The sequence below is a fragment of the Saccopteryx leptura genome, chromosome 1, assembly GCF_036850995.1.
Source record: "Saccopteryx leptura isolate mSacLep1 chromosome 1, mSacLep1_pri_phased_curated, whole genome shotgun sequence".
Lineage (NCBI taxonomy): Eukaryota > Metazoa > Chordata > Mammalia > Chiroptera > Emballonuridae > Saccopteryx > Saccopteryx leptura.
This window is the reverse complement of record NC_089503.1, coordinates 33,781,788-33,808,659: the sequence shown is the minus strand read 5'-3', so window position 1 is coordinate 33,808,659 and position 26,872 is coordinate 33,781,788. Positions and strand designations below refer to the sequence as shown.

The 26,872-nt window shown below is 43.4% G+C and overlaps 1 protein-coding gene across 3 annotated transcripts in view; it reads right to left on the bottom strand.

Annotated features, from left to right (window-relative positions):
* The window catches only part of BDNF (brain derived neurotrophic factor), a 38,783-nt gene extending 12,489 nt beyond the window's left edge, over positions 1-26,294 (bottom strand). The window contains exon 1 of one of the 3 annotated variants that reach the window (XM_066364105.1): positions 26,063-26,294. Coding sequence is in view for 1 of the 3 variants with exons in the window: in XM_066364091.1 (XP_066220188.1) it covers positions 2,661-2,882 (222 nt within the window). In the remaining 2 variants the exon portion in view is untranslated. Of the gene's footprint in view, positions 1-2,660; positions 2,883-24,948; positions 25,176-26,062 lie in introns of those variants that run through there. The other 2 variants (XM_066364099.1, XM_066364091.1) reach the window with 2 other exon arrangements.
* Between the last annotated feature and the right edge of the window lie 578 nt (positions 26,295-26,872).

The following is a 26,872-nucleotide window of genomic DNA, read 5'->3' as shown; positions in this document are numbered from 1 at the left end:
AAATAAATAAATAAATAAATAAATAAATAAAATAATGATAGTGGGTGATGTCTACAGCTACTGGGAAATCATGGGAGGGGGCTTCTACAGAAGAAGAATGACTTTAGAAGTAGTGAGCAGGGAAATATAAACATCACTGTAGCACAGGTATTTTCACTGCATTTAAACATACAAACTTTCAATTTATAGAAGAATTCCAAGTGAGAAATTCATTTCATGCCACCTAAAGTCTCAAACTTCAGGTATTTTTTTGAGTGCTACATTGATAAATTAAGTGTATAATGCAAATTCAAATTTGTTACTAAGTATTGTGGTACATTCTGAGCATACTGTATGCTTACCTGTCATCCTTCCTCCTTGGTTTCAACTTGTTTTATTAAGGCATTTATTATGTAGGAAGATTTTTGCTTTTGTAATGCTATTATGTAAACTCTGGGTTTCCTTTATGTCAACTGGCTTTTCCACTGTTGTGCTTATACCATGATATGCAGGATACCTATACACGTGATGGGCTGGATGAGAATTTATAGAATAACATTCATCTAAATCTGGACTACCACTCACTCATTTTATCTCCAGGCTATAAGGCCAGGGCAAGCAGAATTGGCCTCCCTGATCAATCACACAGCCTAACACCACTCACTCAATCAGAATCACAATTGAAATGACACAACCAGCTATAATGGGTTGTCGGTTTCCAGGCACATTAATATTATTTGCAGCCAGATATCTCTGTTCCTCATGAGTTCTTTCTGTCCTGAAATGATGAGACAGAGGCAGGGAGAACTGACTCATCTACTCAATGGAGATTATTTTATTTCTAGACTTGTCCTAAAGGAGATCCACATATCTCTTATCAAGTACCACGAAATTAAAAAAGAAGAAAAAGAAAAGTCACAAAATAAAACAGCCAGAGCAACAACAGCAACAGAATCTTAAAATATATTAGTTATAAGTATCAAGCATCAAAATCCACTCTCCAAACCTAACCTGTCTCTACACGCATCTCAATTTCTCAGCTGGGTTCCAACCTTTGGGATCAAGACTGAAGTAGCCAAAATAGTAAAAGGAAAAAAACCAAAAGCTAAACTTCCAAAGAAAAGTATAAACATTTCTGAGTTGAACAACACTATGAGGGAGTTGATGGGGCAGTTCCATAAAACAGAACTCGAAACTGGTCCCATAAGCATTTCACAAAAGACTGCAAAGACAAGCTAGTTTCCAAACACTGAGAAGTCACCATGCTCACCAGTACAAATGCCAATGACTCCTAGTGGAAACCCCATTAGTGTTGCTCTGAAATATTTTGCAAGTGGGCAGGGCTGAGATGACACAGAACACTATTTTCCCAGGCAGTATCCCAAGTATTACTGGGTTCCCACCTTGAGTCTCACATAGTACAGATGTCAACACAGCTAAATTGTCCCCTCCAAATTACAAGCAAGACACACCCACACTAACAGGGAGGAAAGCTTAGCAGAGCACTGTCTTCAAAATTCCCAGATCTGGCCTGACCTGTGGTGGCGCAGTGGATAAAGCGTCGACCTAGAATGCTGAGGTCGCCGGTTCAAAACCCTGGGCTTGCCTGGTCAACGCACATATGGGAGTTGATGCTTCCTGCTCCTCCCCCTGTTCTCTCTCTATCTCTCCCTCTCCCTATCTCTCCCTCTCTCTCTCTCCCCTCTCTCTCTAATAAAAATGAATGAATAAAATCGAAAAAAGTAAATAAATAAAAAAATTAAAAAAAAAAATCCCAGATCCAAGAATAAGCATGCTTTGGGGAAAAAAAAAAAAAAGCAGCAGCAGCAAGGGTGATGCAACGTCAGTCTTTGTCCCTTAGAGGAGAACACACAGTGACTCTCTGAGACCAGAGGACGACGGGAATCCTTGTAGGAAGTTTCCCATACTGTGCAGATTGGGACTCTGCCAGAACAATTACAATTAAATAAAACAAATAAAAAACTAAACTAAGCAAGAAAGTGAAGACCGATCTGTCCTATTTCAATCTCTTTTCCAGAACTGGCAACTTGAAACAACAGGTTGTTTTTAGGGTGTTGCTGGACATTCTGAGTTCCTGCCATGCGTTGCTATGGGAATTTTGACAGCTATGAGGCTACACCCACTAAACACCATCAACACACACACACACACACACACACACACACACTCACACACACACACACACACACACACACACACACACACACACACTGAATGGACCCCAGAGCTGTGGCAAAGCACGCCCTTCTCAGTGTTTCCATAGGTGGTGCTTCCGAAATTTTCCAGAGTCAACGTATTCCTGTGGTTAATTAGTTACCTGAGCAATTTCCATTATAGAAAGCATACCTGTACATAATTAGAGATAGGTTCAAACTGGAAGGCTTCAGCATCGTTGATTCGGAAAGGCTGAAGTGAGAATGGGGTGGATAATTCTCACCTGCAGCAGAGACCTCTCTAGATTGGACCCTATCCTCTGAAGGACAGAGGACATGAAATTGGAAAAAGCAAAAGAGAGGTGAAAATAGGTGGGGGAAAAAGAAGCTGGAAAGATAAGTTGCTTCTAGAGACAAAAGAAGAACATTCCTTTTAAAACTACTATCACTGAACCCTAGGGGAAGGATAAAATTAGCGAGAGAAGGCATTAGCTCTCTGTTGCTCACCTCGATGAGACCATTTTCAGGAATCAGTTCGTTAAAGTCCACTGAAGTGCAAGTGCACACACCACCGCCTGCGTTTCGGGATGCACAGTCACAGCACACAGAAGCGTGTGGGTAGATGCCAGGACATGTGCGGACATGCAACTCTTTCTGCAGAAACTCAACGTTCTGAGACTTAACGAGGATTAACCTGCGCACGCGGAGAAAACGGGTGGTGCCACACATCCAGTTGTCTTTCGGGTTATTTTTGCACCCAACTCTATAATTTCTTTTCATTACTTACAGGCAAGTGCTCATTGTTTGTAGCTTGATGCAGGAGCCACAATAATTGAGTATGTTTGCCTGTTCACGGCCCTACTCCAGCCTCCAACTCTGCTACATGTCTCTGTTCATTTGAATAGTACAAGTAAGCCAATTTCTGGGCCCTGTGCATAATGAGCCATGTGGACCCTATTCAAGAAACCGGCCATGTTCCAAAGCTACTATAAAATACAAGGAAAATACTAACATCTCGGATGACAAAAGATCCATATGGCTGGTCAGAAAATATCCACATCACTTAAGCCAAAAGTATGCACCTAGATGGAGACATTCCATTCAGTGGATCCATGAGGAGTGGGGTTCTGAAAACATCTGTTTGTCTCCATCCCTTTTCACTAAACATTGATTCCTACAGAACTCAAAACACCAACATTTCTAGTCTAAGCAACGGAGTGAGGGCTGTGTTTCTACAATGCACCTATAACTAAGCACGGATTGGTGGTGGGGGTGGTGGTATGTGTGGAGGGGATTCTGGAAGATGCTCTGGGAAGCTGGAGATGGAAGTAATATCAAAGTTCTCTTTGTGTTAAAACAATTAAAAATAATAGCTAGCATATATTAGCTGTGAGGTAAATAATTTAATTATCCACAGTTTATGGGGACGGCTGAGCTCTGAGAGGTTCAGTACAATGCTTAAGACCACACACCCAGCATGTGGTGGAAATGGATTATGAATTAGGGCTGGCTTCCATGCCTCCTTCCAAACGGGGTCAGATGTGGCTGTGGTGTCATATATTTTGAGGGAGGTCTACTTGGCAGAGATATCCTGAAGACTGTAGGCACGAATTATTTATTTAAGCCAGGCATCCCCAAACTACGTACGGCCCGTGGGCCGCATGTGGCCACCTGAAACCATTTATACAGCTCCCGCCGCACTTCCGGAAAGGGGCACCTCTTTCACTGGTGGTCAGTGAGAGGAGCACTGTATGTGGCGGCCCCCCAACGGTCTGAGGGACAGTGAACTGGCCCCCTGTGTAAAAAGTTTGGGGACCCTTGATTAAGCAAAGCCCCATATGATCATTCTGGATAAGCAGTTGGTTTTACACACTATTTCCACAGAGGTTGAATATAACCCTAATGTTTCTTCTTTACTACCCTCTTCCCGACATTAAGTAATTCTCTCAAGGTACTGATTATGCATGCATTCTGAATAGGGCACCGTGGTGAAACTATGCACGATGGCAATTTATTTGAAATGTCAGAACATTTCTCCTCAAGAAGATCTCTTTGGGCACCGAGACAGACCCACGTATGTTCAGACCAGTAACCACTACTGCCAAGTACTCTTGTGTCAACTCCATGTGAGTAAGAATGATTTCAATGAAGACCCAAGTGACATAAAATCTTTCAATTGTACCCCAACATATTTCCCTCAAAGTCTGGGGTCCTGGTACCCCAGGCCACCCCACTTGTGGCCCATTCCATTTATTTTGTAATTACTGTTCAAGAATAGAGCGGAGGGTCTGAGATGTGAATAAAAGAAAGGAACGGCAAGACCATCTCAAGTTTATTCTGAAGGAGCAGTTCAGACAGCTAGAGAGGACCACTAAGACAGAACAGATGGCCTGCATGGACAGAGCACAGATCCTCACAGACCGTGCCAGCAAGAGCAATCAAGTCAAAACAGCCAAAGAAACAAGGGTCATGGAGTGGACACCTCACGTGGGTTCTCTGCCACCAAACTGGTAGCCAGAGGCCCTCGGTATAAACAGCAAAGGCAAAATGGACCCTGCAGCCAGGCTGAGTTGATGCAAAACCTACACCTGGGCCGACATCCTGAATATCTGTGGCGGGTGAGGTGATGGTGGCACAATAGACAGAACAGCAGCCCTTGGAAGAGAGCAGATTTCTAGAAAAGCAACTGCAAGGAGCCTGAGAACTAAACTGGAAATGCCTGTTGTGAAAGTCTTCACGGGTATTAACAAAAGAGAATGTCCATTTGTCAGTGGCACATCAGCTAGCTCCTGGCAGTCCACCCTGGGGCCCAGGAATTATTTGTGGTGTCAGCCAGATACAGACATCAATGCAACTCCTTAAGTGCAACTGGTCCATATAGCATAAGCGTGGCTTTCCTCCTTAAAGTGGCTGTCACAAATTCTGTGACAGAGAATGTCTGTTTGGGTCACAGAGCCCTTCTGCCAGGTTCCAGTTAGCACTCTTTTCTATGCAGTGAAACTAAGAGTTTTTTTCCCTAAACAGAGTACCCTGTCCTCAGAGAAAAAATAAGGTTGAGAAACAATCTTTTCAATGAGAATGGCAAGGAGTTATGTGAGAATGACCTAGAATATATGCTTTTCAAAATGTAGAGATGCTACATAGTCTAAAAATCATATTTTTACTAGATGCCCTCTTTGTACAAGGTAGGAAGGAAATTGCCTGGCAACTTGAAGGGAGAAGTCTAGTGATGTTGTGTTATAGTTCAACATTGACATTGTACCGAGAGGTTTAATTTATCCTATAAAGTACTAATTGCTTCATTATAAATCTTGGGGGGAGTGCAAAATCATTCTTTAACAGAGTATCCCTTGGGTATGAAAGTTCCAAGCTTAACAAGACTTTCCCTGTGGTGTGTGATATATCTCTTGACCTTGGTCCCTAGAACTAATGTTAACAGCTGGCAAACAAGCACTGAAAGTCTGGTCCACAGTGCCTGGTACAATTGCATTTTCTGTTCCAATAAACACTGTGGTGCTCTTTCAATCTAGCATTACTAGTTAGGTGAATAATGAATGCGTGCTCAACTTTCCACTGCAGGAAATTCTGCAAGTGGCAATGTGGGTCCGTTCCATGCATGTCACTAGAGCTGGCATAAGCCCCTGGCCACAGTGAGGCATTATTTCCATTGGAACTGATACCTGCCCCAGCTCCTGGCACTGTGCTGTATGCCCACCGCAGACTCGGGGCAAGGTCAGACACCAAGACGTCGCACTTAGGCGTTTGCTTCCCATTCCTCACCTTTCAGCTTGACATGCACTCCCTTGGAGAGGCTGTGGAGAAGCAGGCATTCTCATACAGTGATGGGGGCACCATCTGAGCCTTTTGCAAGATAATTAGGCAATATCTACCAAAGTTTTAAATAAATGTTCCTACAGATCCAGCAATTCCACTTCTGAGAATAAATAAATGGACAGATATAGGTAGGTGCACATGTACAAAATTATATACATACAAGGTAATTAATTGTAACAAGATATTTAATAGCAACCCCCCCAAAAAAAAATCCCACAAAAACAAAACACTAAAAATAGTCAAATTTCCAGCCACAGGAAAGTAGATAAACTATAGTACATACTTATTGTAAAATACATATAACTGTAAAGAGCAAGTTGGCTCCCCACATATTGAAATGAAAAGCTCTGTGAAATATATTGGTAAGTGAGCCTGACCAGGTGGTGGCGCAGTGGATAGAGCATCAGACTGAGACGCAAAAGACCCAGGTTGAAACCCCGAGGTCACCAGCTTAAGTGCAAGCTTATCCAGCTTGAGCCCAGGCTCACAAGCTTGAGTGCAGGGCTGCTGGCTTGAGCGTGGGATCATAGACATGACCTCATGGTCAGTGGCTTGAGCCCAAGGCCACTGGCTTGAATAAAGGGTCACTTGCTCCACTGTAGCTCCCCCGTCAAGGCACATACGAGAAAGCAATCGCTGAACAACTAAGGAACTGCAGCAAAGAATTGATGCTTCTTGTCTCTCTCCCTTCTTGTCTGTCTGTCCCTATCTGTCCCTGTCTCTGTCACTATATATATATATATATATATATATATATATATGTAAGTGATAAAAGCAAGATATAGAATAATGTATGTATGAAATACTACCTTTTATTTTAAAATGGGGGGGATAATATATATTCATATTTACTTGTATTTCCATAAAATACACCAAAGGATTCACATGACACTAATACAAATGATCTCATACAGATGGCGTGTATTGGGTGGGAAAATGGGTAGGCAAGATGCAGGTGGTGCAAGGCTTCTCTGTGTAGACTTTTTACTATTTGTTTGATTTTTAAATTATGTAAATAAATTAATAATCAAAACATTAAATGAAAAATAACCAGATTTTAAATAAAATATTTACCCCAGTGCCTTCACTTTTGGCCTCAAAGACTGTCCCTCACTGCTCTGATGTAACAGACTCTTGACAGATTTAGTCCAGTTCCTTTTGCCATGGATCCTGGCGGTGGCTATAGTCAGGATGTCTGGTGGGTGCCATTTCAATTTCTGGAACATTTCCCCGGAAGAAACTGGTACCGGATAGGATAGCTGGGTGTAGAGGGTGGTTCCTGGGGCTGGGGGTTGAAGACCTGAGTTCTGGTTCTGCTTTTCCCACTTTCTATTAAGGTGACCCTCTCCAGTGGCCAATAATCTGCCATTTTTAACCAACCAGTTGGGCTAAATCAGGCATGTTCCTTCGCAGGTGAAACAATCCAAGGGCCAGCTACCTCGTCTCTGTGATGAAGCTGAGTCCTTGCCCTGCCTGCCTCTCAGCATCTTGCCAACGGTCACTGACACATGAAAACGGGCTCTATAACCATTGGTCAAGGAAAGTCTACAAACACCTGCTGTGGAACAGACCACCAGTCTGAGGGGCGACCACGGCCAAACATGGAAGAGGAAGAGGCTCATTCCCAAAAGTGTCTGAGACACTGAGATGTTGGGAAGGAAAAAAAAGCTTCTAAAGGATGGGCTCTAAACATCAACAGAAAACAAGGGCAGGCTGGCAAGGAAAGACTTTGTGGTTTGAGGAAGACATGTGGTTAAATGACTCCATATGTGGTCATCTGCAACTGAATATACTGCAAATTTGGCAAGCTGAATAGGGAACTTGGAGAGACATATATAGGAGCAAACTTTAAGGATACAGACTTGAATACAAATGTAAGATCCATGTCCAATAAATGATCCAAAACAATGGCCCTTATTCCTTGTGATCAGTGTAGTTGTTGGAGACATGTGCCTGTCACACACAGGTAAGCCTCCAACATTCCTCTAAAATCAAATGCAAACTTCAAACGCTTCTGAAAATGCTCCCTAAAGGCCCTTTTACCACAAAGTTAGAAACTGAATGAAAAACTACCCTTTGAAAAGGCTAAAGTAAAAAACCAAACCCAGAGAACTTCTCATCTCCATGTGTACAGTCATCTGGAAAGCAGACTTCCCATTAAATGGATGGTCAAAGCTGAACTGCGATGCTAAACTCATCGTAAAAATCCAAGGGTGGCTTTCCTCATCTTCCTGAAGTGAAACATTGCAAGAGGAGGGAGATAACCACTGACGGAAGTTCGTTGGAGGTGCCCTAAGTGAGCACTGCCATCACCATGCCTCGTTAGGCAACCAGCAAGGCTCTACAAGAAACTCAGAAAAAGAAAGCCAAGAACTCCTTTCTATTGTGAGTACGGGAGGCCCTTGTGCGAGGTGTCTGGCTCAGGCTGGGTCTAAGTAGTCTAAACGGTGCACTGCATTTTGGGACTTCCTCTAAATAACATGATGAGGCTTGACTTGGGCCAGGTTGAGACGTTAGCTCCATGGACATTTGGGGTCAAATACAGCGTCCTCTCACCTCCTGCTTCACGCTTCGCAGCAGACCCCGTTTCCTTACAACAATTTATCCAGGTGACTTAATACCTTACATTATTTCAGGTCCATGTCTCCTCTGGCACAAAAGGCTTCTTAAAGCTATATCTGATTAAAAATAATATGTTATGTTTTAGTTAGATTCCTGTATTGATCCAGTAAATGTTATTAAGAACTTACCTGGTTTAGATGTATTTTGTGTTACAAAAATTATTTTCAAGCCTAGCGTGCGGAGGACCCGGGTTCGATTCCTGGCCAGGGCACACAGGAGAAGCGTCTATTTGCTTCTCCACCCCTCCGCCGCGCCTTCCTCTCTGTCTCTCTCTTCCCCTCCCTCAGCCAAGGCTCCATTGGAGCAAAGATGGCCCGGGCGCTGGGGATGGCTCTGTGGCTTCTGCCTCAGGCGCTAGAGTGGCTCTGGTCGCAACATGGCGACGCCCAGGATGGGCAGAGCATCGCCCCCTGGTGGGCAGAGCATCGCCCCTGGTGGGCGTGCCGGGTGGATCCCGGTCGGGCGCATGCGGGAGTCTGTCTGACTGTCTCTCCCTGTTTCCAGCTTCAGAAAAATGCAAAAAAAATAAATAAATAAATAAATAATTATTTTCAAGCCTGCTTTATGTAAAGTAGGAATAAATTAACTTGGTAATTCTTAATGGAGTCTTTGAGTGACTGAACCCTGAGATGAAATCATCGCTGATTTTCAGGTAGAGCAAGAGAACCAGAGACGTATGGAGATGAGTACACTCTCAGCTAATTATCCATCGCTTTCGAGGGGAGTGTTTGAGTCTTATTCTAAATGGTCAGTTTTACACGGTTAACCAGAGGTTCACAAGATTGAAAACAGTTCTTTAAAAAAAAAAATGTTTATGGGAACACAGGGATAATAAACTGACACTTCCAAGGTGTAGGTCAGGGTCATGGATACAAGCTCATGTTTCATCAGCAGAGCTCTGGTCCCTCTGTTGAAGCTGAAGGTCATAACCAGCTATGTTTCTGTCATTCCCTCATGTGGAGAAAACTCAGGTGTAGCCCATATTTATTCCAGGAGAAAAAAAAACCCCACAAATGTGTTTAAAGCTCCATTTCTGCCTCTTCGCCCTTTGTAGCTAGAAAGGTCGCCCGTTCTTCCGTGGTTGGGTTATCTGTGAAAGCCTTTCATTTGGACGTCAACTTGTCAGACTTCCAGCTTCGGATGACTATGACTTAGCTTTCTCCCAAAGTTTACCTTTTGATTTTTCCTTCATTTAACAGACATTCTCTGAACACAGATACCATGGGCACTAAAATGAGTGAGACAGAATCCCTGCCTTTGGGGACTTCACTCTTAAAAGGGGTTCATGGAGAGTGGATTAGACACATAAGCTGACAATTATCATTCAAGGTAGTATATGCTGTAATTGACCAAATGCACAAGGGCATTCTCAAGAGAGGAAATGAGAAGGGAGGGGTTGGTGACAGAGGAGAGACGTTCTCCAGGATTTTGTTCATTACAGATCTTATTTTGTAGAGTAAAAGATTATATTACTTGCTCTGCTAACTTCTTAGCACCTACAATCCATAAAGCATGACAAAGTACCCACAAAAAGTTCAATGTTGGTGAGCTTTTGGGACAAATAAGCTGGAAACCAAAAGGTTTATTTATGGCTATTTATCTAAAACTGACTTCCCATTTAAAGTGCTTTCCTAGCTAAATATGGTAATGCTGAAATCTGTATCTTTTCCATGAAGGAAGGACATACTCAATTATTGAGCAAAGACGTGTGGTGCCACTACTATGTATGTGTCCATCAGTTATCTCTGCACTGTGCAGACAAAGATAATACAGGAGGCATAGTTTTTGCTTTCAAAGGCATTTTAATTTCAGAGTTAAGACTAAAAAAAAAAAAGCTAACTTATGAGACAGCTTCTTTGAGACAAAGAGCGCGTTTCATTCAAGTGTGAAAAAAAAATGACCATTTATTCAGCTTCCTAGTAGTTCGTATTTGGGGTGAGCATGCCTCCTCCCGTCAGGATTCTGAAATGAAGTCAGAATAGACACAAGCTGCCAAAAGGGAATCATAATACAGTGTTGGCCTCATGTTAGCAAGGCTGTGTTAGCAAACACAGTGGGGTCGATTTCTTGCTATCTCGAACCAACGCCCTGGAGCCCGCACAGTTGGAGGGCAGGAATACGGCAGCTGAGAGAGCAGAGATCTTGGCAGGGTCTGTAAGAAACGACCTCTGGGTTTACTGCTTAGTGCGGAATGAGGAGAAGGCCCAGAAACTACCGACATGGATGTGCTGGTCCTGACAGAACAAGAGAGAGGTGGGCTCAACGTCAGAGCCACGGTCTGTTGCGTTGGTTTACATGCCATAGGGTCCTCTCCTAATGTAAAGGAGCAAGTAATGGGGGCAAGAGAAGGGCGCAGAATGCTCTTCTGATAGTGTTCCCTTTGAGGAGCAAGTCCTCTTGTGGAAACACAGCACGGGGGAAAGAATTTCCCTTCACATTGTTCCAGACATAGACAAGAGAAGTAACTTGCCCCAAATCACAAGTCTAGTAAGCGGTGGGCCTGGAATTAAACTTAATCATCAGGCCCTGAAATGCAGGTACCAGGCCTGGGCTGCCTCATGAAGTTTCTACTTAGGAAATGTTTCTTTAAAGTCAGACTATCCTGAGTAAGATATTCCAGAATATTTTTCTAGACTAGAACATCATGTCCACAGTCACAGAGAAGACACCCAATAATGATTTAATGGTTGTGCAATTGCTAATATAATTAACTACCAAGTTTTGAGATCTAGACCACAGATGATTTAGGAGCTCAGATAGGGCAGGTTTATTCTGGGCAGGAGTCCTTCTAGAGCAGGAGTAGTAACCTTTTTATACCTACCGCCCACTTTTGTATCTCTGTTAGTAGTAAAATTTTCTAACTGCCCACCGGTTCCACAGTAATGGTGATTTATAAAGTAGGGAAGTAACTTTACTTTATAAAATTTATAAAGCAGAGTTACAGCAAGTTAAAGCATATAATAACAATTACTTACCAAGTACTTTATATCAGATTTTCACTAAGTTTGGCAGAATAAACCTTTATAAAACAACTTACTATAGTTAAATCTATCTTTTTATTTATACTTTGGTTGCTCCGCTACCGCCCACCATGAAAGCTGGAACGCCCACTAGTGGGTGGAAGGGACCAGGTTGACTACCACTGCTCTAGAGGAAGTAGAGTTACATCTGGGTCTTGCTGAACCAGTAGGATTCAGACCAATGAAAGAAGGAGAGGGTCATGAATAAACAAATTAGACTCCAAGGAGTACAACAAAAACAGTTTTGGCCTTGTCAACTTTGGTACAAAGTGAAACAAATTTAGGCATAAAGCATGCTGAGAAAGTTTTGAATTATCTTGATAACAAGTCATAAAAGGGGCTTTTTCAGGGCTGGAAAGTGCCAATAATGACAGTGGCTGAAATCCATTAAACATTTACTATGCCAAGCACTGGTCTAAACACTACTTTACAGGGATTAACACACTTAATCTTCACCACTACCCTGTTAAGAGGTTGCGGCAGAGATTTGAAATAATCTGTACAAGGTGACAGACCAAGTAAGCGGTGGGCCTGGAATCCAACTCGATTCTTGGGCCCAGGAATATTGTTCTGGGCCTTTTGCTCACATATGGAAGTTTCTGATTAGGAAACACCTTTTAAATTAGGAAAATTACTGTTAGCAGTGCTCACTCTCAAAGTCTCTGGACTTCTGATTATTTACAAGGGTGCAAATCCCTTCTAACCACACTCTAATCTAAGTCTTGCAACAATAAAGTAAATGATAAGTGTGTCTAACTCATAAGATATTCAATTTATTTGGCTTCTAGTGCAGCAATTCAAACTTTCCTGCACGTATGAAGCACTTGTAGAAGTTTCTAAAGATAACATATGCTCAGACGCTCATGTGAATGCCCCAAGGGGGCAATGCGGTTTCTTTCTTGAACACTGCAGGTCACAGTTATAGACAGGCAGAGAAATGGTAAGAAGGCTGGGTTAGAAGTCACTGGGCTGTAAACCTCACTTTGGCTCTATTTTTGTGCATCTTGGATCAAGTTATTAAGCTGCTCTGAGCTTCAGTTTCCTCATCTCTTATATAGGAACCTGCTCAATCTTTTCTTCAAAGGTTATTTATATGATCAAATGGAATGAGATATGTGGATGCATTTTTTTTTAATGTAAGGAACACTATACCTTTGGACAAGATTACTATTGAAATGTGCCATCTTGTCTAGATATAACTTTAGCCAATAAAATGCAAGAATGTTAGTGATGACAAACCAACTGAATTTTGGTTTTACCAAGGCTCCTGGGACATGTCGCCAGAGCAAGACCTTGTAACCCCTGATAGTGCTTGGGACAGCCATGGTGAGAGTTCCTCTAAATTTCTACAGGGGACTCACTCTGAGGAATAATCACAGGCTCTGTAATAACAGACACCTCCAAGTCTTGAGAAAGTCATTGTCAGGGATGTGAGAACAAGAAAAAATATATGGGTACTTTAGAAAAAGCATTTTAAAATTAATTTTACTAATGATGATAAATTTTGATTAATAAAATCTGAAAGATTGCATCTCAACCACTAGACATCAAAATAGTTCTAAAAATTATGCCATGGGAAACATTTCACATAGAAGTATCTACTTTATCAGGTGACCATTTGCGAGTACTCTCACCACGCAGATGACCACAACTCTCAATGCCAGAAAGTGACCACAGTACAGGTAGGAGGACTGTCATTTTCGTGGGAAAGAAAAGAAGATTTAAGATTTTGGGATTTCTGCTTGTTGACTTTTGATCTGGAACACTACTTCCCAACTGGGTTTTTACAGGATGTCAGGGGGCCTCTTGCAAGGGTCAAAATTGGGGCAAGGAGGCAGGATGTGGTGCTCCTACCTGCAGTTTAACTGGAACAGCACTACTTATTTTCACTTTAACTATTGCAGTTCCATATTAGATTTTGTGAGCGGAGGGAACAGTCACACAAGTTAGTTATGTATATTTATACCACTAATTTGAAGGTTGTGTCTGTCCCTCCGATTTTGTCTCAAAGAATGAAAAATGGAAAGGCCTCTGGCATTATTTATTTCCGACTAATTCTTACCACCCTGCCCAGGAGTGAAACAGAAGGCTAGGAATGGCTATAGGTTCAGTATTTGAAGGAAAAGTGGACCTTTTACAACTTCCTGTGTTCTGTGATTTTTTTTTTTTTTTTTGAGATTCACAAAGAACTATGTGAACAATCTGCTTCCTTGTTGTATACCAGGAGGTGAACCATTTCTGAGTTGGTGATGCCAAGCCACGCTCTAGCTTTATTGACATATTTACTGCACATGATCCACAAACACCGTGTATGGATTCTTCCTTACACCACAGACTTGAGCCAAAGCACCATCTGAGTTCATAGTGAAAGGAAACCCAATGGACTGAAAAGTGATTTTCAGTAAACTCTAAAGAAATACCATTACAAAATGTACACATTTTGACTAACGTTTAAAGGCAACATAGTATTCACTAAACTGATTTTTTGTCTTCTTTTCCTTAGTATAGTCATGAAACCAGCTTCCAGTCAATGAAAGCAGTCTCACAATTTAAGTTCCGTTAGGGGGAAAACACACAGGATTTATAAACACTGTCAAATGAAAGACAGATTCCTGAACACTAAGAGGCCCCAACACGTTCTTGTATTTAAGTTAAAAACTCCATCACAAAATCAGCAGTCCAGAAGTTCTCTTTCCACTGTGGCTTCTATGCCGCATCATTACCAGAGTTCCTTAGGAAGTATCCTCAGAAACAAGCTGTTCAAGACAATGTCTAACACAGGGGTCCCCAAACTTTTTACACAGGGGGCCAGTTCACTGTCCCTCAGACCGTTGGAGGGCCGGACTATAAAAAAAACTATGAACGAATTCCTACGCACACTGCACATATCTTATTTTAAAGTAAAAAAACAAAATGGGAACAAATACAATATTTAAAATAAAGAACAAGTAAATTTAAATCAACAAACTGACCAATATTTCAATGGGAACTATGCTCCTCTCACTGACCACCAATGAAAGAGGTGCCCTTCCAGAAGTGTGGCGGGGGCTGGATAAATGGCCTCAGGGGGCCGCACGTGGCCCGCGGGCCGTAGTTTGGGGACCCCTGGTCTAACAAGTACTTTCATTGTCTTAATTTGACCACAAAAGAATATCTAGAAATTAGAGAGATAAAAAAACATAATCTCTTAAAAGAGAAATAAGTTCTTCCAAAATATTATAGTCCATTGTGAGAGCTGGAAGTTCAGAAATAACTTAGAGAATTTGTTCAGCAGAATTTTTTCTAAACCAGGCCACTTTTGAAGCCAGTCTATGAAGAAGTAATGGAAGCTCTACGTGGAAGAATCAATGGAGTTCCTTATCAAGTAGCAGCTGAAGACAGATGGCTCCACACAGGGAAAAAATTAAAACAGCCAGCCCAGTGCCTGGTCTCCACTGGGCACTCAATTAATACTGGTGAATTAATGAATAAAAGTCATTTCCTGTGTATAACACCTTTACTTCTTTTAAAGAAAACTTTGAAACAGGAGGAAACATGCATGCAACAATATAAACTATAAGATATGTCGTGTCCTAAAGAGGATGTTAAATAGTAAATTGTTTGCTTTGCCGACTGACAATATGAATACTTGAAAGCCATCTGAGAGGCCATAAAGAATAAATATCCGTGGGTACTTGGATGGCTTGTGCATCTTAATGACATCTCCATGTTGGTTAACCTCCACCTGTTCTTACAGAAGAGCAAAGTAAGTTATAAGTTGTAAAAAAGTAAGTCTGTCCATGTGCAAGCCTGATGGGCCTGGGGGAGGGGCCAATTTCTTTGATAGGTTACATTTGAAAAGAGAAACTCTTTGGAAAACTGTAGTATCTGAGCCCTGGCCGGTTGGCTCAGCGGTAGAGCGTCGGCCTAGCGTGCGGAGGACCCGGGTTCGATTCCCGGCCAGGGCACACAGGAGAAGCGCCCATTTGCTTCTCCACCCCTCCGCCGCGCTTTCCCTCTCTGTCTCTCTCTTCCCCTCCCACAGCCAAGGCTCCATTGGAGCAAAGATGGCCCGGGCGCTGGGGATGGCTCTGTGGCCTCTGCCCCAGGCGCTAGAGTGGCTCTGGTCGCAACATGGCGACGCCCAGGATGGGCAGAGCATCGCCCCCTGGTGGGCAGAGCGTCGCCCCTGGTGGGCGTGCCGGGTGGATCCCGGTCGGGCGCATGCGGGAGTCTGTCTGACTGTCTCTCCCTGTTTCCAGCTTCAGAAAAATGAAAAAAAAAAAAAAAAGAAAAGAAAACTGTAGTATCTGAAGCTTTTATGGTTCTCAGAGAAGAAAGTGAATTTTGAAAAGGTTTTTGGTTTTGTTTTTTAGTTCTACTGCTGAACTCTCTAAAATAATAATAATAATAATAACCTAATGTCAAAAGTTAATTCCTTGAGCAAGTCGGGCATCTGAAGCTGATCAGGATTTTTTTTTTAAAACATTCCCTTCTGCCTGACCCAAACTAAAATCACTACCTCTGAGAATCCATATGTAAGTACTGGAAGAATTTCTGAGAGCCGATTCATGGCGCTGCGTATATTTCAGATAGAAGACCCAAAGACAGAAATACGTAATTGTCACCATGAGGCCTATATATATGTGAACTAAAAGTAAAGAGCATACTTATGACATCAATCTATTTGGAACGCTTAGGCTTACAAGGTAGAGTCCAACTCAATCCAAATTTCCATGTTGGTATATAATCCTTTCTGAAAGGTTTTCAGTCGCTGTTTCAACATCTATAAAACTGACCATATGCCAAAGAAACCTCCTTTTTTCTTTGTTAGATTATAAATCCCCTTAATAAAATGCTTTGCATGCAGTAAGCATTCAATGTTTGCTTAGTCACATGAAAGTAAAAGTTCTAGATAGTACACACAGTACCAAACTGATACCACTGGTCCTAGATCCCTTCTTAGGGGCAACACAAGACACACGTTCTCCCTCTCCAAATGCCAGTTCCTAATATTTGTGAAGGCTGTCCTCTAAACAAGGATGCCAGTAACATATCACACTTGCTGCTCCTCTGCCCCCCCCACCCCCAGCCAAGGTGGTCATTAGCAATCAGTTAAAACATTCTTTCTCACTGAACTCGGACAGCTCCAGAGTTCTTAACCCAGCATTGCAGGTAGTGACCATCACGTGGTTAGTGTTTCTAAGAGAGACAAAAACCATTTGCCACTCCAGCCTAAGTCTTCTTGTCCTGAACCACCCAGTGCCAGTTACCAGTTCCCTCAACCATGCCTCAGGGCAGTGGTTTTCAAACCCCCTGTGCATCTTGGTCACAGTGATCTCAATATAGACCAATCTGTCCATGAGATACCGAAAGCAACCTACTTCAGACCCTTGAACTGAACATAATACTCTTTAATAGCCTACTTAAAAAGTGGAGGAGAGCCCTGGCCGATTGGCTCAGTGGTAGAGCGTCAGCCTGGCGTGCGGAAGTCCCGGTTCGATTCCCGGCCAGGGCACAAAGGAGAAGCACCCATCTGCTTCTCCACCCCTCCCCCTCTCCTTCCTCTCTGTCTCTCTCTTCCCCTCCCACAGCCAAGGCTCCATTGGAGCAAAGTTTGCCCGGGCGCTGGGGATGGCTCCATGGCCTCTGCCTCAGGTGCTAGAATGGCTCTGGTCGCAACAGAGCGATGCCCCAGATGGGCAGAGCATCGCCCCCTGGTGGGCGTGCCGGGTGGATCCTGGTCATGCGCATGCGGGAGTCTGTCTGACTGCCTCCCTGTTTCCAGCTTCAGAAAAATACAACAACAACAACAACAACAAAAAAAAAAATGTAGGAAAATTATTAGCTTCCCATTTCAGTACTATGCTTCTGCCAGAACAGACCAGTAGCTATATTTCAAGGGCTGTAGTCACATCACTGCCTCATACTGCACCTGAAGCTATGTTTCCTTTCTACAGTCTGTTAAGTCATCCCCCCAAAACCGGTTATAATTCCCTATTCTATCCTAGTTATACAATTGATTTTTAACCCAATCATAGTAGTTTACATTTAAGGGGATATAAATGATCCAGATCCTATCATTCAACAGAGTGTCTGCGGGCTTTATGTTTCAATTTGATAAGCGTGTGGTCTGTGCTTTCAGCTACATTATCAGCCAACAAGCGGATGCTGGGTGTCCTCTCCCAAACGTTGCCTAAGAGAGAACACCTTCAACAGTTGGGTCTAGGAATGCGGCCTGGGGCTCCGCCAGGCAACTCTTCCAGCAGCGTGAAGCCACATTTCTCAACCTTCAGCTTCTGCATGATGTGAAAGAAAGTTATCTGTGTTTAAAAACACTCCCCATAATTCAAGAAATAAATGAACATGTGAAAAGGGAGAAACTTGTTTTAGTTTGGGCACAGTTTCAGTTTTCGAAAGCATCACAAAATCCAGCAAATGCTGACGGCAGCGGCTCCAAAACCAAGACTCATTTAGACTAAATCCCATGTGGCAAACATTTTATTATTCAATGCATTTCCTTCTTTCTCCCTCACCCCAAACCCGTCTTCCTCCCTCCTCTCTCTTTTTAGAAACTTTTTTTCCCTGAGCAATAGTTTTCTGCACCTGATCGCTTCTATGGATGACACAAAGTCAGCCGATATGATGACTTTTTTTGATCCTGTGCTAACCAAAAATTGGCACAAACGTCACATTTCCTGTTTTCCATCTCCTGAAGCATAACAACTGGCATCCAAAAATTTGAAAACATTTAAATGAAGATCTATCAGTGAGTTTATACTTAGTACTGTCTAAATCAATGTTAACATTTCGTATGTTCCAAATAATTCTGGGAGGGAACTGAATTGGGCATAAAAAGCTTTAGAAGTAAGCAGACTAAGGGACTTTTATCGTAAGTACTAGGGGAAAGAAAGTATTATTACATGCACTTTTTCCAATTCCTGCCTTTGCACCTGCAAAGCAAATAAGCATTTTTTCTATAATTATGAGGTTTCTTTATTGTCTACATTGCTAGTCAGGATCGGAAGCAGCTATTAATCAATCTATTTGTTCATTTAATAATATTTGTCAAAGTGTCTCCTCTACAACCAGCTTTTTAGATGTCATTAGGGGAGCATACAAAAAGGAATTAAATACAGATTCTGTCATCAAGAAATTTTAGCTAATTTGTAATTATCGGTTCTCGGTGCCATTACTAGTTTTTGGTTCCAGTCTAGATGTATGTGTTTAGCTAGTGTAACTTATAATTTCTATCTCCTAGACCTTTTTCTCCTTACTTGTTTTGGTGTTGAAAGTTTTGCTACAGATAGGACCATTTATTTTACTGTTAAATCTTATCAAATTATTAAAGTTAAAATTACGATCATAGATCAAAAGAAAATTCTTAAGATCTCTCTACTCTATTTATTTGGTGTTATTACCTCTCAGAGAGTGCAATGAATGGCGGTAGTGTGTGAGGGAACGCAGAATCTTTGCATGCAATGCTGCAGCCCATAGCCTTGAAAACAGTACGTGTTAAAAAGGAGACTGGCCCTTACTCCCGGGCAGGCTATGCCATAGTCAGCAACTCTATTAAAATGCTAGAAGGCCTTTGTGTATGTATTGACTTGTGGATCTGCCTATTTTAGATCTCATATACAATCCCAAATGCGTACTAACCCCCCAACACACACACACACACACACACACACACACACACACACACACACACACACATTCTCTCTCTCTCTCTCTCTTTCTCTCTCTCTCTCTGTCTCTTTCTCTCTCTGTCTCGCTCGCTCTGTCTCTCTCTCTCTCTCTCTCTCTCTCTCTCTCTCAACAAATCTGAACAGGATCTAGTAACTGTTGCCTTGGAAAAACGGTTCACAGGGCAAATAAGCCACACGGCTGGTAGAGATGGCGATTCTGTTCTCTAGGTGGCACTATTACTTCAACTTTTGATGAGCTGCTTAAACTACTTGAAAACGCCTGTTTCTTTTCTCTGTATGGTCATGGCAAATATCTTAGTTTCACACATGATAGTTGTAATTTAGTGACAGGATGCCTTCTAGTTTTGTTTTAATAAGCCACTTTGAGGCTTAGTGACTTAAATATAACTACATTTCTTAGTTAGATTGTCTGAGAAGTAAGGGTTCTTCTTTTGCCTACGCTTCTCCCTCCAGAATGCAGAGGCATGTCAAAAACACAGAAGGTCGTCATAAACTTCAGTCCGACCAAAGGAACCAAGATAAAAGTGCATTTAAGAGCAAGTTGGTTCTGCAAGATTTCAAAATCAGGACATTACTACTGTGACAACTAATGAAATGTCCTTCAAGTGAACCTTTGGGGGGGGAACTGTAGGACATTCGTTACTCTGGGCACTTTAAAAATAAACTTTTACACTTGGGGTGGTGAACACATAATACAAGGTAGATAATATGTTGTAGAATTGTGCCCCTGAAACCTGTATAATTTTGTTAGCCAGGTTTATCCCAAAATTCAGTAAAAAGAAAACAAATTATTAAATAAATAATATCTTCACTGAAGCCTGAAATTTACTCATGCAGGATATTTGTTCATATTTGTTTCACCAGCAGCATAAATGCCTCAGAGTTTGTACTTGAATTTGAATACTTGCATTGTGTTTTTCCTTTTCTTTTTTTTTTTAATTTTTCTTAAAGTGCAAAGTGGGGAGGCAGAGATATACTCCCACATGCGCTAGATCAGGATCCACCCAGCAAGCCCCCAATGGGGAGATGTTCTTCCCATCTGGGGCTGTTGCTTGGCAGTCAAGCTATTTTAGCACCTGAGGTGAAGCCAAGGAGCCATCCTTAGTACCTAGGGCCAAGGGCCAACTTGCTCAACCCATTAGAGCCTTGGCTGCAGTAGGGGAAGAGAGAGAAAGGGAGAAGGGGGAGGGGGAGGGGGAGGGGGTAGAGAAACAGATGGTCACTTCTCCTGTGTGCCCTGACTGAGAATCGAACCTGAGACATCCACAGCCCAGGCCAACACTCTACCATTGAGTCAACTGGCCAGGGCCATTTTTATTTTTCAGTTACAGTTGACAGTCAATATTATTTTGTATTAGTTTCAAGTGTACAGCATAGGTGTTAGACAATCATATACTTTACAAAGTGTTCCTCCTGATATCTCCAGTATCCTCCTGGCATCACACATAGTTATTACAATATTCTTGACTATTTCCTGTGCTGTACTTGACTTCCTCATAACTATTTTGTAACTACCAAATCTGTATTTCTCCATTTCTTCACTTTTTTCTCCCATTTGCATTTAAATGAAAGCTTCCATACTTCTTATATGACCATTCATGTTTTTTACAGAAACAAGAATACCTTCCTGTTCAACTCAGAGAACATACCAAATAACTACTTCCTCACCCTAAAAAGTTTTCAAAGTCAGAGTAAGATCCTTGTTTCATGTTTACCATCAATAACAATTCCATATATTTAATAATTGGGTCCATGACTTTCCTAAAGCTTTAGTATAAGCAGCATAAGCATTCTGGAAAGCCAGAGATTCATTTAAATTTCATAAAATTAAATAGAATTAAACAAGTCTATGCCTTAAGTGAAAGTCTAAGGGAATTTTGAAGATACAAATGCCTAAGTTTAAGATACTAAAGCCTTCGTCTGTTTCCAGGGTTAAACCCCACATACAAATGACATACGGATTTCATTTGCCAGCATCATTTATTGCTTAACATTATTACTCCAACCAAACAGAGTAAGTGGATGCAGAGTGTAATTGGTAAGTTTGCTCATTCACTTTTGAAGCCCATCTGGTCATGTTATTCACCCTAATGAAGAGAATCTATCACAACACAACTTAATGTGATTCTTGTTCAAATTATTTCTTCCTCCACTGAACAACAGCCAGCATTGAAACCTAGAATTCCCCAGAATTCTCTCCTCCATTCCTATTTTAAATGCAATTCACAGCTTGAGATCACAAAGCCTGCCAGTGGCTGAATGACTGCACTAGATGGCTGAGAGTCCTTCAATTAAGCAGCAATTTTGCAATTAGTGGAAACTGAGTGCTTCCTAACAATCGTTTGGAAACAAGTTGAGACAAGTCAGCAATTACCCTATTAAAAGGATACATTCACTTGCATTGGGCTAGGCTAGCCCCTTCACGCAAACTGAAAGCTTCCACACAGAGAGATGCCACTTGAAATAATGTTTTGAGTATCACAATAAATTCAGTATTAAGGACATCTGAAACGAGAGTGCCTTTCATTTTAAAAGATATCCAGAGTTTTGTGATCATACACTCTATACGCTGTTTTCATTCAGGAAGTGTAAAATTGCTCTTTTCTCTACTCTGGGACCAACTTCTTAAATCTTAAAACGTTAATGAACTACTTATATATGACCTTTGCGTTGTGTACATCTTAAATATTTCTTAAGGTTAGTAGATTACATCTATGATTGAGACCCAAAGCTGCAGGCTGTTTGTTACATTCTACAAGTTCTCTACCTGGAAATGTAGAGGGGTGAGGAAAGTGTGTTATTTACAGAAGGTCTTAAAGACAAATGTAGATAAAAAAAAATGTGAACAAGCTCTTTGCTATACTATCAGGTGGGAGTGCTCAGCTTGCTGTGTGAGCTGAGCTACAAACCAGAGCTATTTATGTGTGAAAGAAATGGGATTATCAATCATCTGCATTTTGACTACTGAAAAGCTGGGACTCAAAGCTTCCAGGAAGGAGGGAATAACTTACATTTTAATGGTGTCCTATTAAATAGAAAACCCAAGAAGAGCCAGGATTTTAGAAAATTGCATTATTTACAAGAATCCTCCCTCCTAGTGAATGAAAATGAACCAGCAATGTTCCAGCACCTCCCCAACCCTCTTTGGCCATTATAAGATTTAGGCAATTAACTCATAGAGTATAAATGAGTCATTTGAAGTGATCATTGCATACCAGGCAAATTACTTTCTTGGTTCCTTCTGTTTGCAAGTAAAAGTTACACTTACTGAAAAAACTAAAGCAGACTTCCTAAATGCTTCATTTTCTCAATACTTTAATGTTGATTTATCATACATCTTAAATGACCTTAAATATCACTTTAAACAAGATTTCCAGGCACTTATTCAGCTCTGAATGAGCTATGAAAGGCTCCAAAGGTATGTGAAAAATTACTGTTATTTTGCTTTAAAAAAATGTGATATCTAAGTGTGTCTGCAATGTTCTAATGTTTCAAAACATGTACGTAAGTCTTGTTTATCTGGAAATCATTTCTTTCTGCTTATATCATTTATAAATAGGAAACATTCTGTAATAACCTAAAATAGCTCTACATACATAACACTTTTCCTGTCATAATACTTATTATCGGTCTATATTTACCAACATTTATCACACTTTGCAAAATAAAGTAGAAGAAAGGACGACGACTTTATGGGCCTGGAATTCCAGTAATGGTGAGCAACATGTTTTAAATTCCAGTAAAGGTTATGGTTACATTTCAACAAGTGTCTCTTTCCTTTCTCTTACCTCTACCGCTAGCCTAGAAAAAAAATCTTAAGCAAGGTATTTGCAAAATCAGAGAACAAGAGTTAGTGATTATTTTAAAGAGTTGCCACGTTCCCAGGACCAAAACTTTGTAGTGTAATTTTTATGTGCACCATGACCTAATGTTTAATAACTTTGAAGCAGTATGCATCATAACCTCAGAAACCTCCAACATAAAAATGATGTTACATGAGGTAAACACTGAGGGCTCCCATGTTTAGACGAATTAAATCTGTAATTATACTGTAAAAAATATATAAATATAATTTTATAACCAAAATGATTTTTGATCTTACAACAAATTCATACAAAAACAGATTTTTTTGCATAAAAATGAGTTATTTCCCAGGAAATTGGGCCAGTTTGAAGGTTTCACTTAATAGAATAACATGTTTTACATACAGTTAAAAACCAGCGTTCCCCAAAATATATTGCTTTGCTTCAAAAGATAACTCCACTAGGAGAATTTTTATAAACACCCAGAAATATGCTTTTCGTTGCTTCTGGCCAAGAACATTCCTGCATTCTTGTCAGAAAATGTTCACTGGGTAATGCTGACATTGAGGAGTAACTGTAAGACACCTGGAGAACCCTAAAATAAGATCCAAGAAATCCTACCACCACCAAAACCGTAGTCTGTCAAAGCTCCACCCCCGGGGAAAACTTTTTTGCATTGGAGCCAAAAAGGCGCGGCGAGTCAAAATTCATCCGGGAGTCAGAAAGCATCATTCAACAAGTCCCTCCTACCAGCTCCTGAAGGGATCCAGCAAAGCCATCGCTCACCATTTCCCCACCCCCAGACGCCTGCCCCCAACCGCTGCTCAGGACAGCTTGGCCGGCAGAGGGCACCCTCTACCTTCCCTAGCGCTGCTCTCCCTGCCCCCTTCTTCTCCTCGCCCCTCCACCCGCGTCCCTCCACCCCGCTCCACCCCAACACACAAACACAGCATCCTCCGACTGCGACTCGAGTCATCCCAGTGGCCGCGAGTCTTTTCTCTCCAGGGTATGCCCCGTCTGCAATGCTCCTTCTCTGCCCGTCGGGCATAAAGCCCCCAACCCTCGGCTATTTCTTTACAGGCACTCACTCACCCATTCCCCAGAGACCCACCCGAGTCAGGACATCCCCCGCACACATCCTATCCAGCCCCTCAAAGTAAAAACTTTTAGTTCCCTGGAAGGTGACCCAAGGGAGGGGCGCAGGATGAGGAGAGGTGTGGGCACAGCCAGATGCGGAGTTCCGCGGCCCCTTAAGGTTCGAGCTGCGAGGGTGTCTGAAGTTTTCCAAGTCACAGTGTCATTGGACCTGTACCAGTCCTCAATGGTCTCAACTCTCGTGAGCAGGTGACAGTGTGCGGCCGAGATGGAGTCCTGGGGACTGGGATGTGGAAGCAAGGGATCCCCCAACATCTGGGCGGGGACAGTCCAGCCCACGGGGAAGATTCATATCCCAGTCTTGACACCATCACCTCAGTTACGGTCCCCGACAGTTGACGCCCTAAATCTCTCTCAGGACCTATCCTCTGCTGGGGAGGGTTTCGGGGATCCCCGGAACGCCGTCTTCACTCCCACCGAGCAGCTCGGTGTCTCCCCTAGGCTTTTCCCCCCACCTCCAGGGTTTCCGGGACCCATCTCCCTTGGGAGTCCTGGCTGCGCCTCCCGGTCCTGTGATGGGAGGATAAATGCGCAGGAACAACTTCACATCCCCCCGGTCTCCCGGAGGGGACGAAAGTTCTGGCCTCTTCCCACAACTTCGGGGGACCCCACTCAACTTTCCCCCGCAGACGGGCGGCTCCCGCGCCAAACCCCGTGCCCAGTGCTCGCCTACCTCGGGGTCCACACAAAGCTCACGGGTCCCCGGCGGCGGAGTCACATCGTTGTCCCGCTCCTGGCCGCAGCGCCCAGACTCGGTCCCCGTCGCGGAGCCGCTCTCCGCCCGCCCCAAAACAGGGGTGACAACAGCAGTTCAAGTATCTCATCAAAGCTTCACTAGGAGGAGGTGGGGGGCGCGCCCAGCCGGCTCCTCGGCCCCGCCCGGGAGCCCGCGGTTCGACAGGGTGCGCGGGACAGCGAGCGGGCGGGTGCGCCCGGGCGCGGCGGCGGCAGCGACCCGGAGCTCCAGCCTGCGCCTGGAGCTCGGGTCAGACATTATTTAGCCCTTCGGTTGAGCTTCGATTGGTCAAACGGCGCCGCCCCCCGCCCCCTCCCCGGCTCCCCCGCGCCACTGATACCGATGCGGGGCGGCCGCTTAAAGGGAACGCCGAGCCTTTTCCTCGCCCCGACTCAGCCCCCGGGACTCTCAGGGTTTCCCGGGCCCGCGCGCCCCGCGCCTCCTGTGCCCGGGGCCCCGCGACGTAGCCCCGCGACTCCCGCGCCTGCCTGGGGCACCTCGGCAGGACGCACGCGCGGTGCCCGCTGCTACCAGGGGAGCCCTAACCCCCCGCCCCGGGGAACCCCGCGTCCCGCGCCCTCGGCGGAAACCCCCGCTGCGCGCGCTGGGGCAGGAGAGAGCCAGAGCAAATTCCGCTCCCCCGGGGTCTTGCTCCCCTCACTTGAAACTCCCTGCGCCCCATCCCAGCACCCAAGTTCTGCGGGAGAGGGCGTGCGTATCCCCGGCCACAGACACACCTTCCCGCACCACGGAGCTTGCAAACGCGAGCACACAATGAAATCGCACAGAACGGGGGGGTTATTGGTTTACTCCTCTGCCTTAAACACGCTGGCTTAACAGGAGTTCGCGCACTGACCTCTTCGGAGTTTGCCTAATAGGAATTCAATCAAGATAATAACGGCATTCTTTATTAATGAACGCCCCCAGATAACGTTACACCAAGTTACTTGTTCCAGTCAGGAAGCCGAGGCAATGACAGACCTCACTAAAGCCACAAGCTTTCTAGCCGACCAGAGAAAAACGGAAAGAGAAAGAAAGAAAAGAAACCCACCTTTTCAGTCACTACTTGTCAAAGTAAACATCAAGGCAGCGGCTCGGGGGAAGACTTCGGTCCCAAAACTCCCAGACTATTTTTTTTCCTCACGTTCCCTTTGGTTAAAAAGAAGGGGAGGGGGTGGGGGCGAGTCTTTGGTGCCCGATCTGTACTCCTGTTCTGCAGCAAAGAAGTTAAATTATTGATAGTGGAAATTGCATGGCGGAGGTAATACTCGCACCCCCTGAGCGAGGAGCTCCATTTGATCTCGGCAGAGGCAGGGAGATTTCATGCTAGCTCGCCGGGGGGAGCGGCAGCGCCAGCAGCCCTCTCGGCAGTGAATGGGAAAGTGGGTGGGAATCCACGAGAGGGCTCCACGGTGCCTTGACGTGCGCTGTCATATGATACCTCTGCTGCCTCGAAATAGACACTCTAGTGCACGAATTACCAGAATCAAAATTCAGCGCATTTAAAATGATACATCTTTTATTAGAAGAGTTCCGTTCCAGGCATTGCATGGTTTTGCAGATGTTTTCAGTTCCTTCTCTAGCAAGCTTACACACATAAACCAACCCTTTTAATAATGAACCTAGGCAGCAAAGATAAATAAAAAGCCTTCTGTTCTAACGTGGGGGGGGGGGGGGGAGCAGTTGGCTCAGTTAATCCTCCCTTCATCCTCCTCCTCCCAGCAGAAGAGCAGTCTTTCTGGTTCATACGTGCCAGTAGTCGAGACCCTTGGAGAGAACTTAAGTGGCTAGGGTCTAGAGGATCATTTTCAATTTGCCACTGGATGAACGGTGTCAACCATCTACCTAGGTTCCTACATTA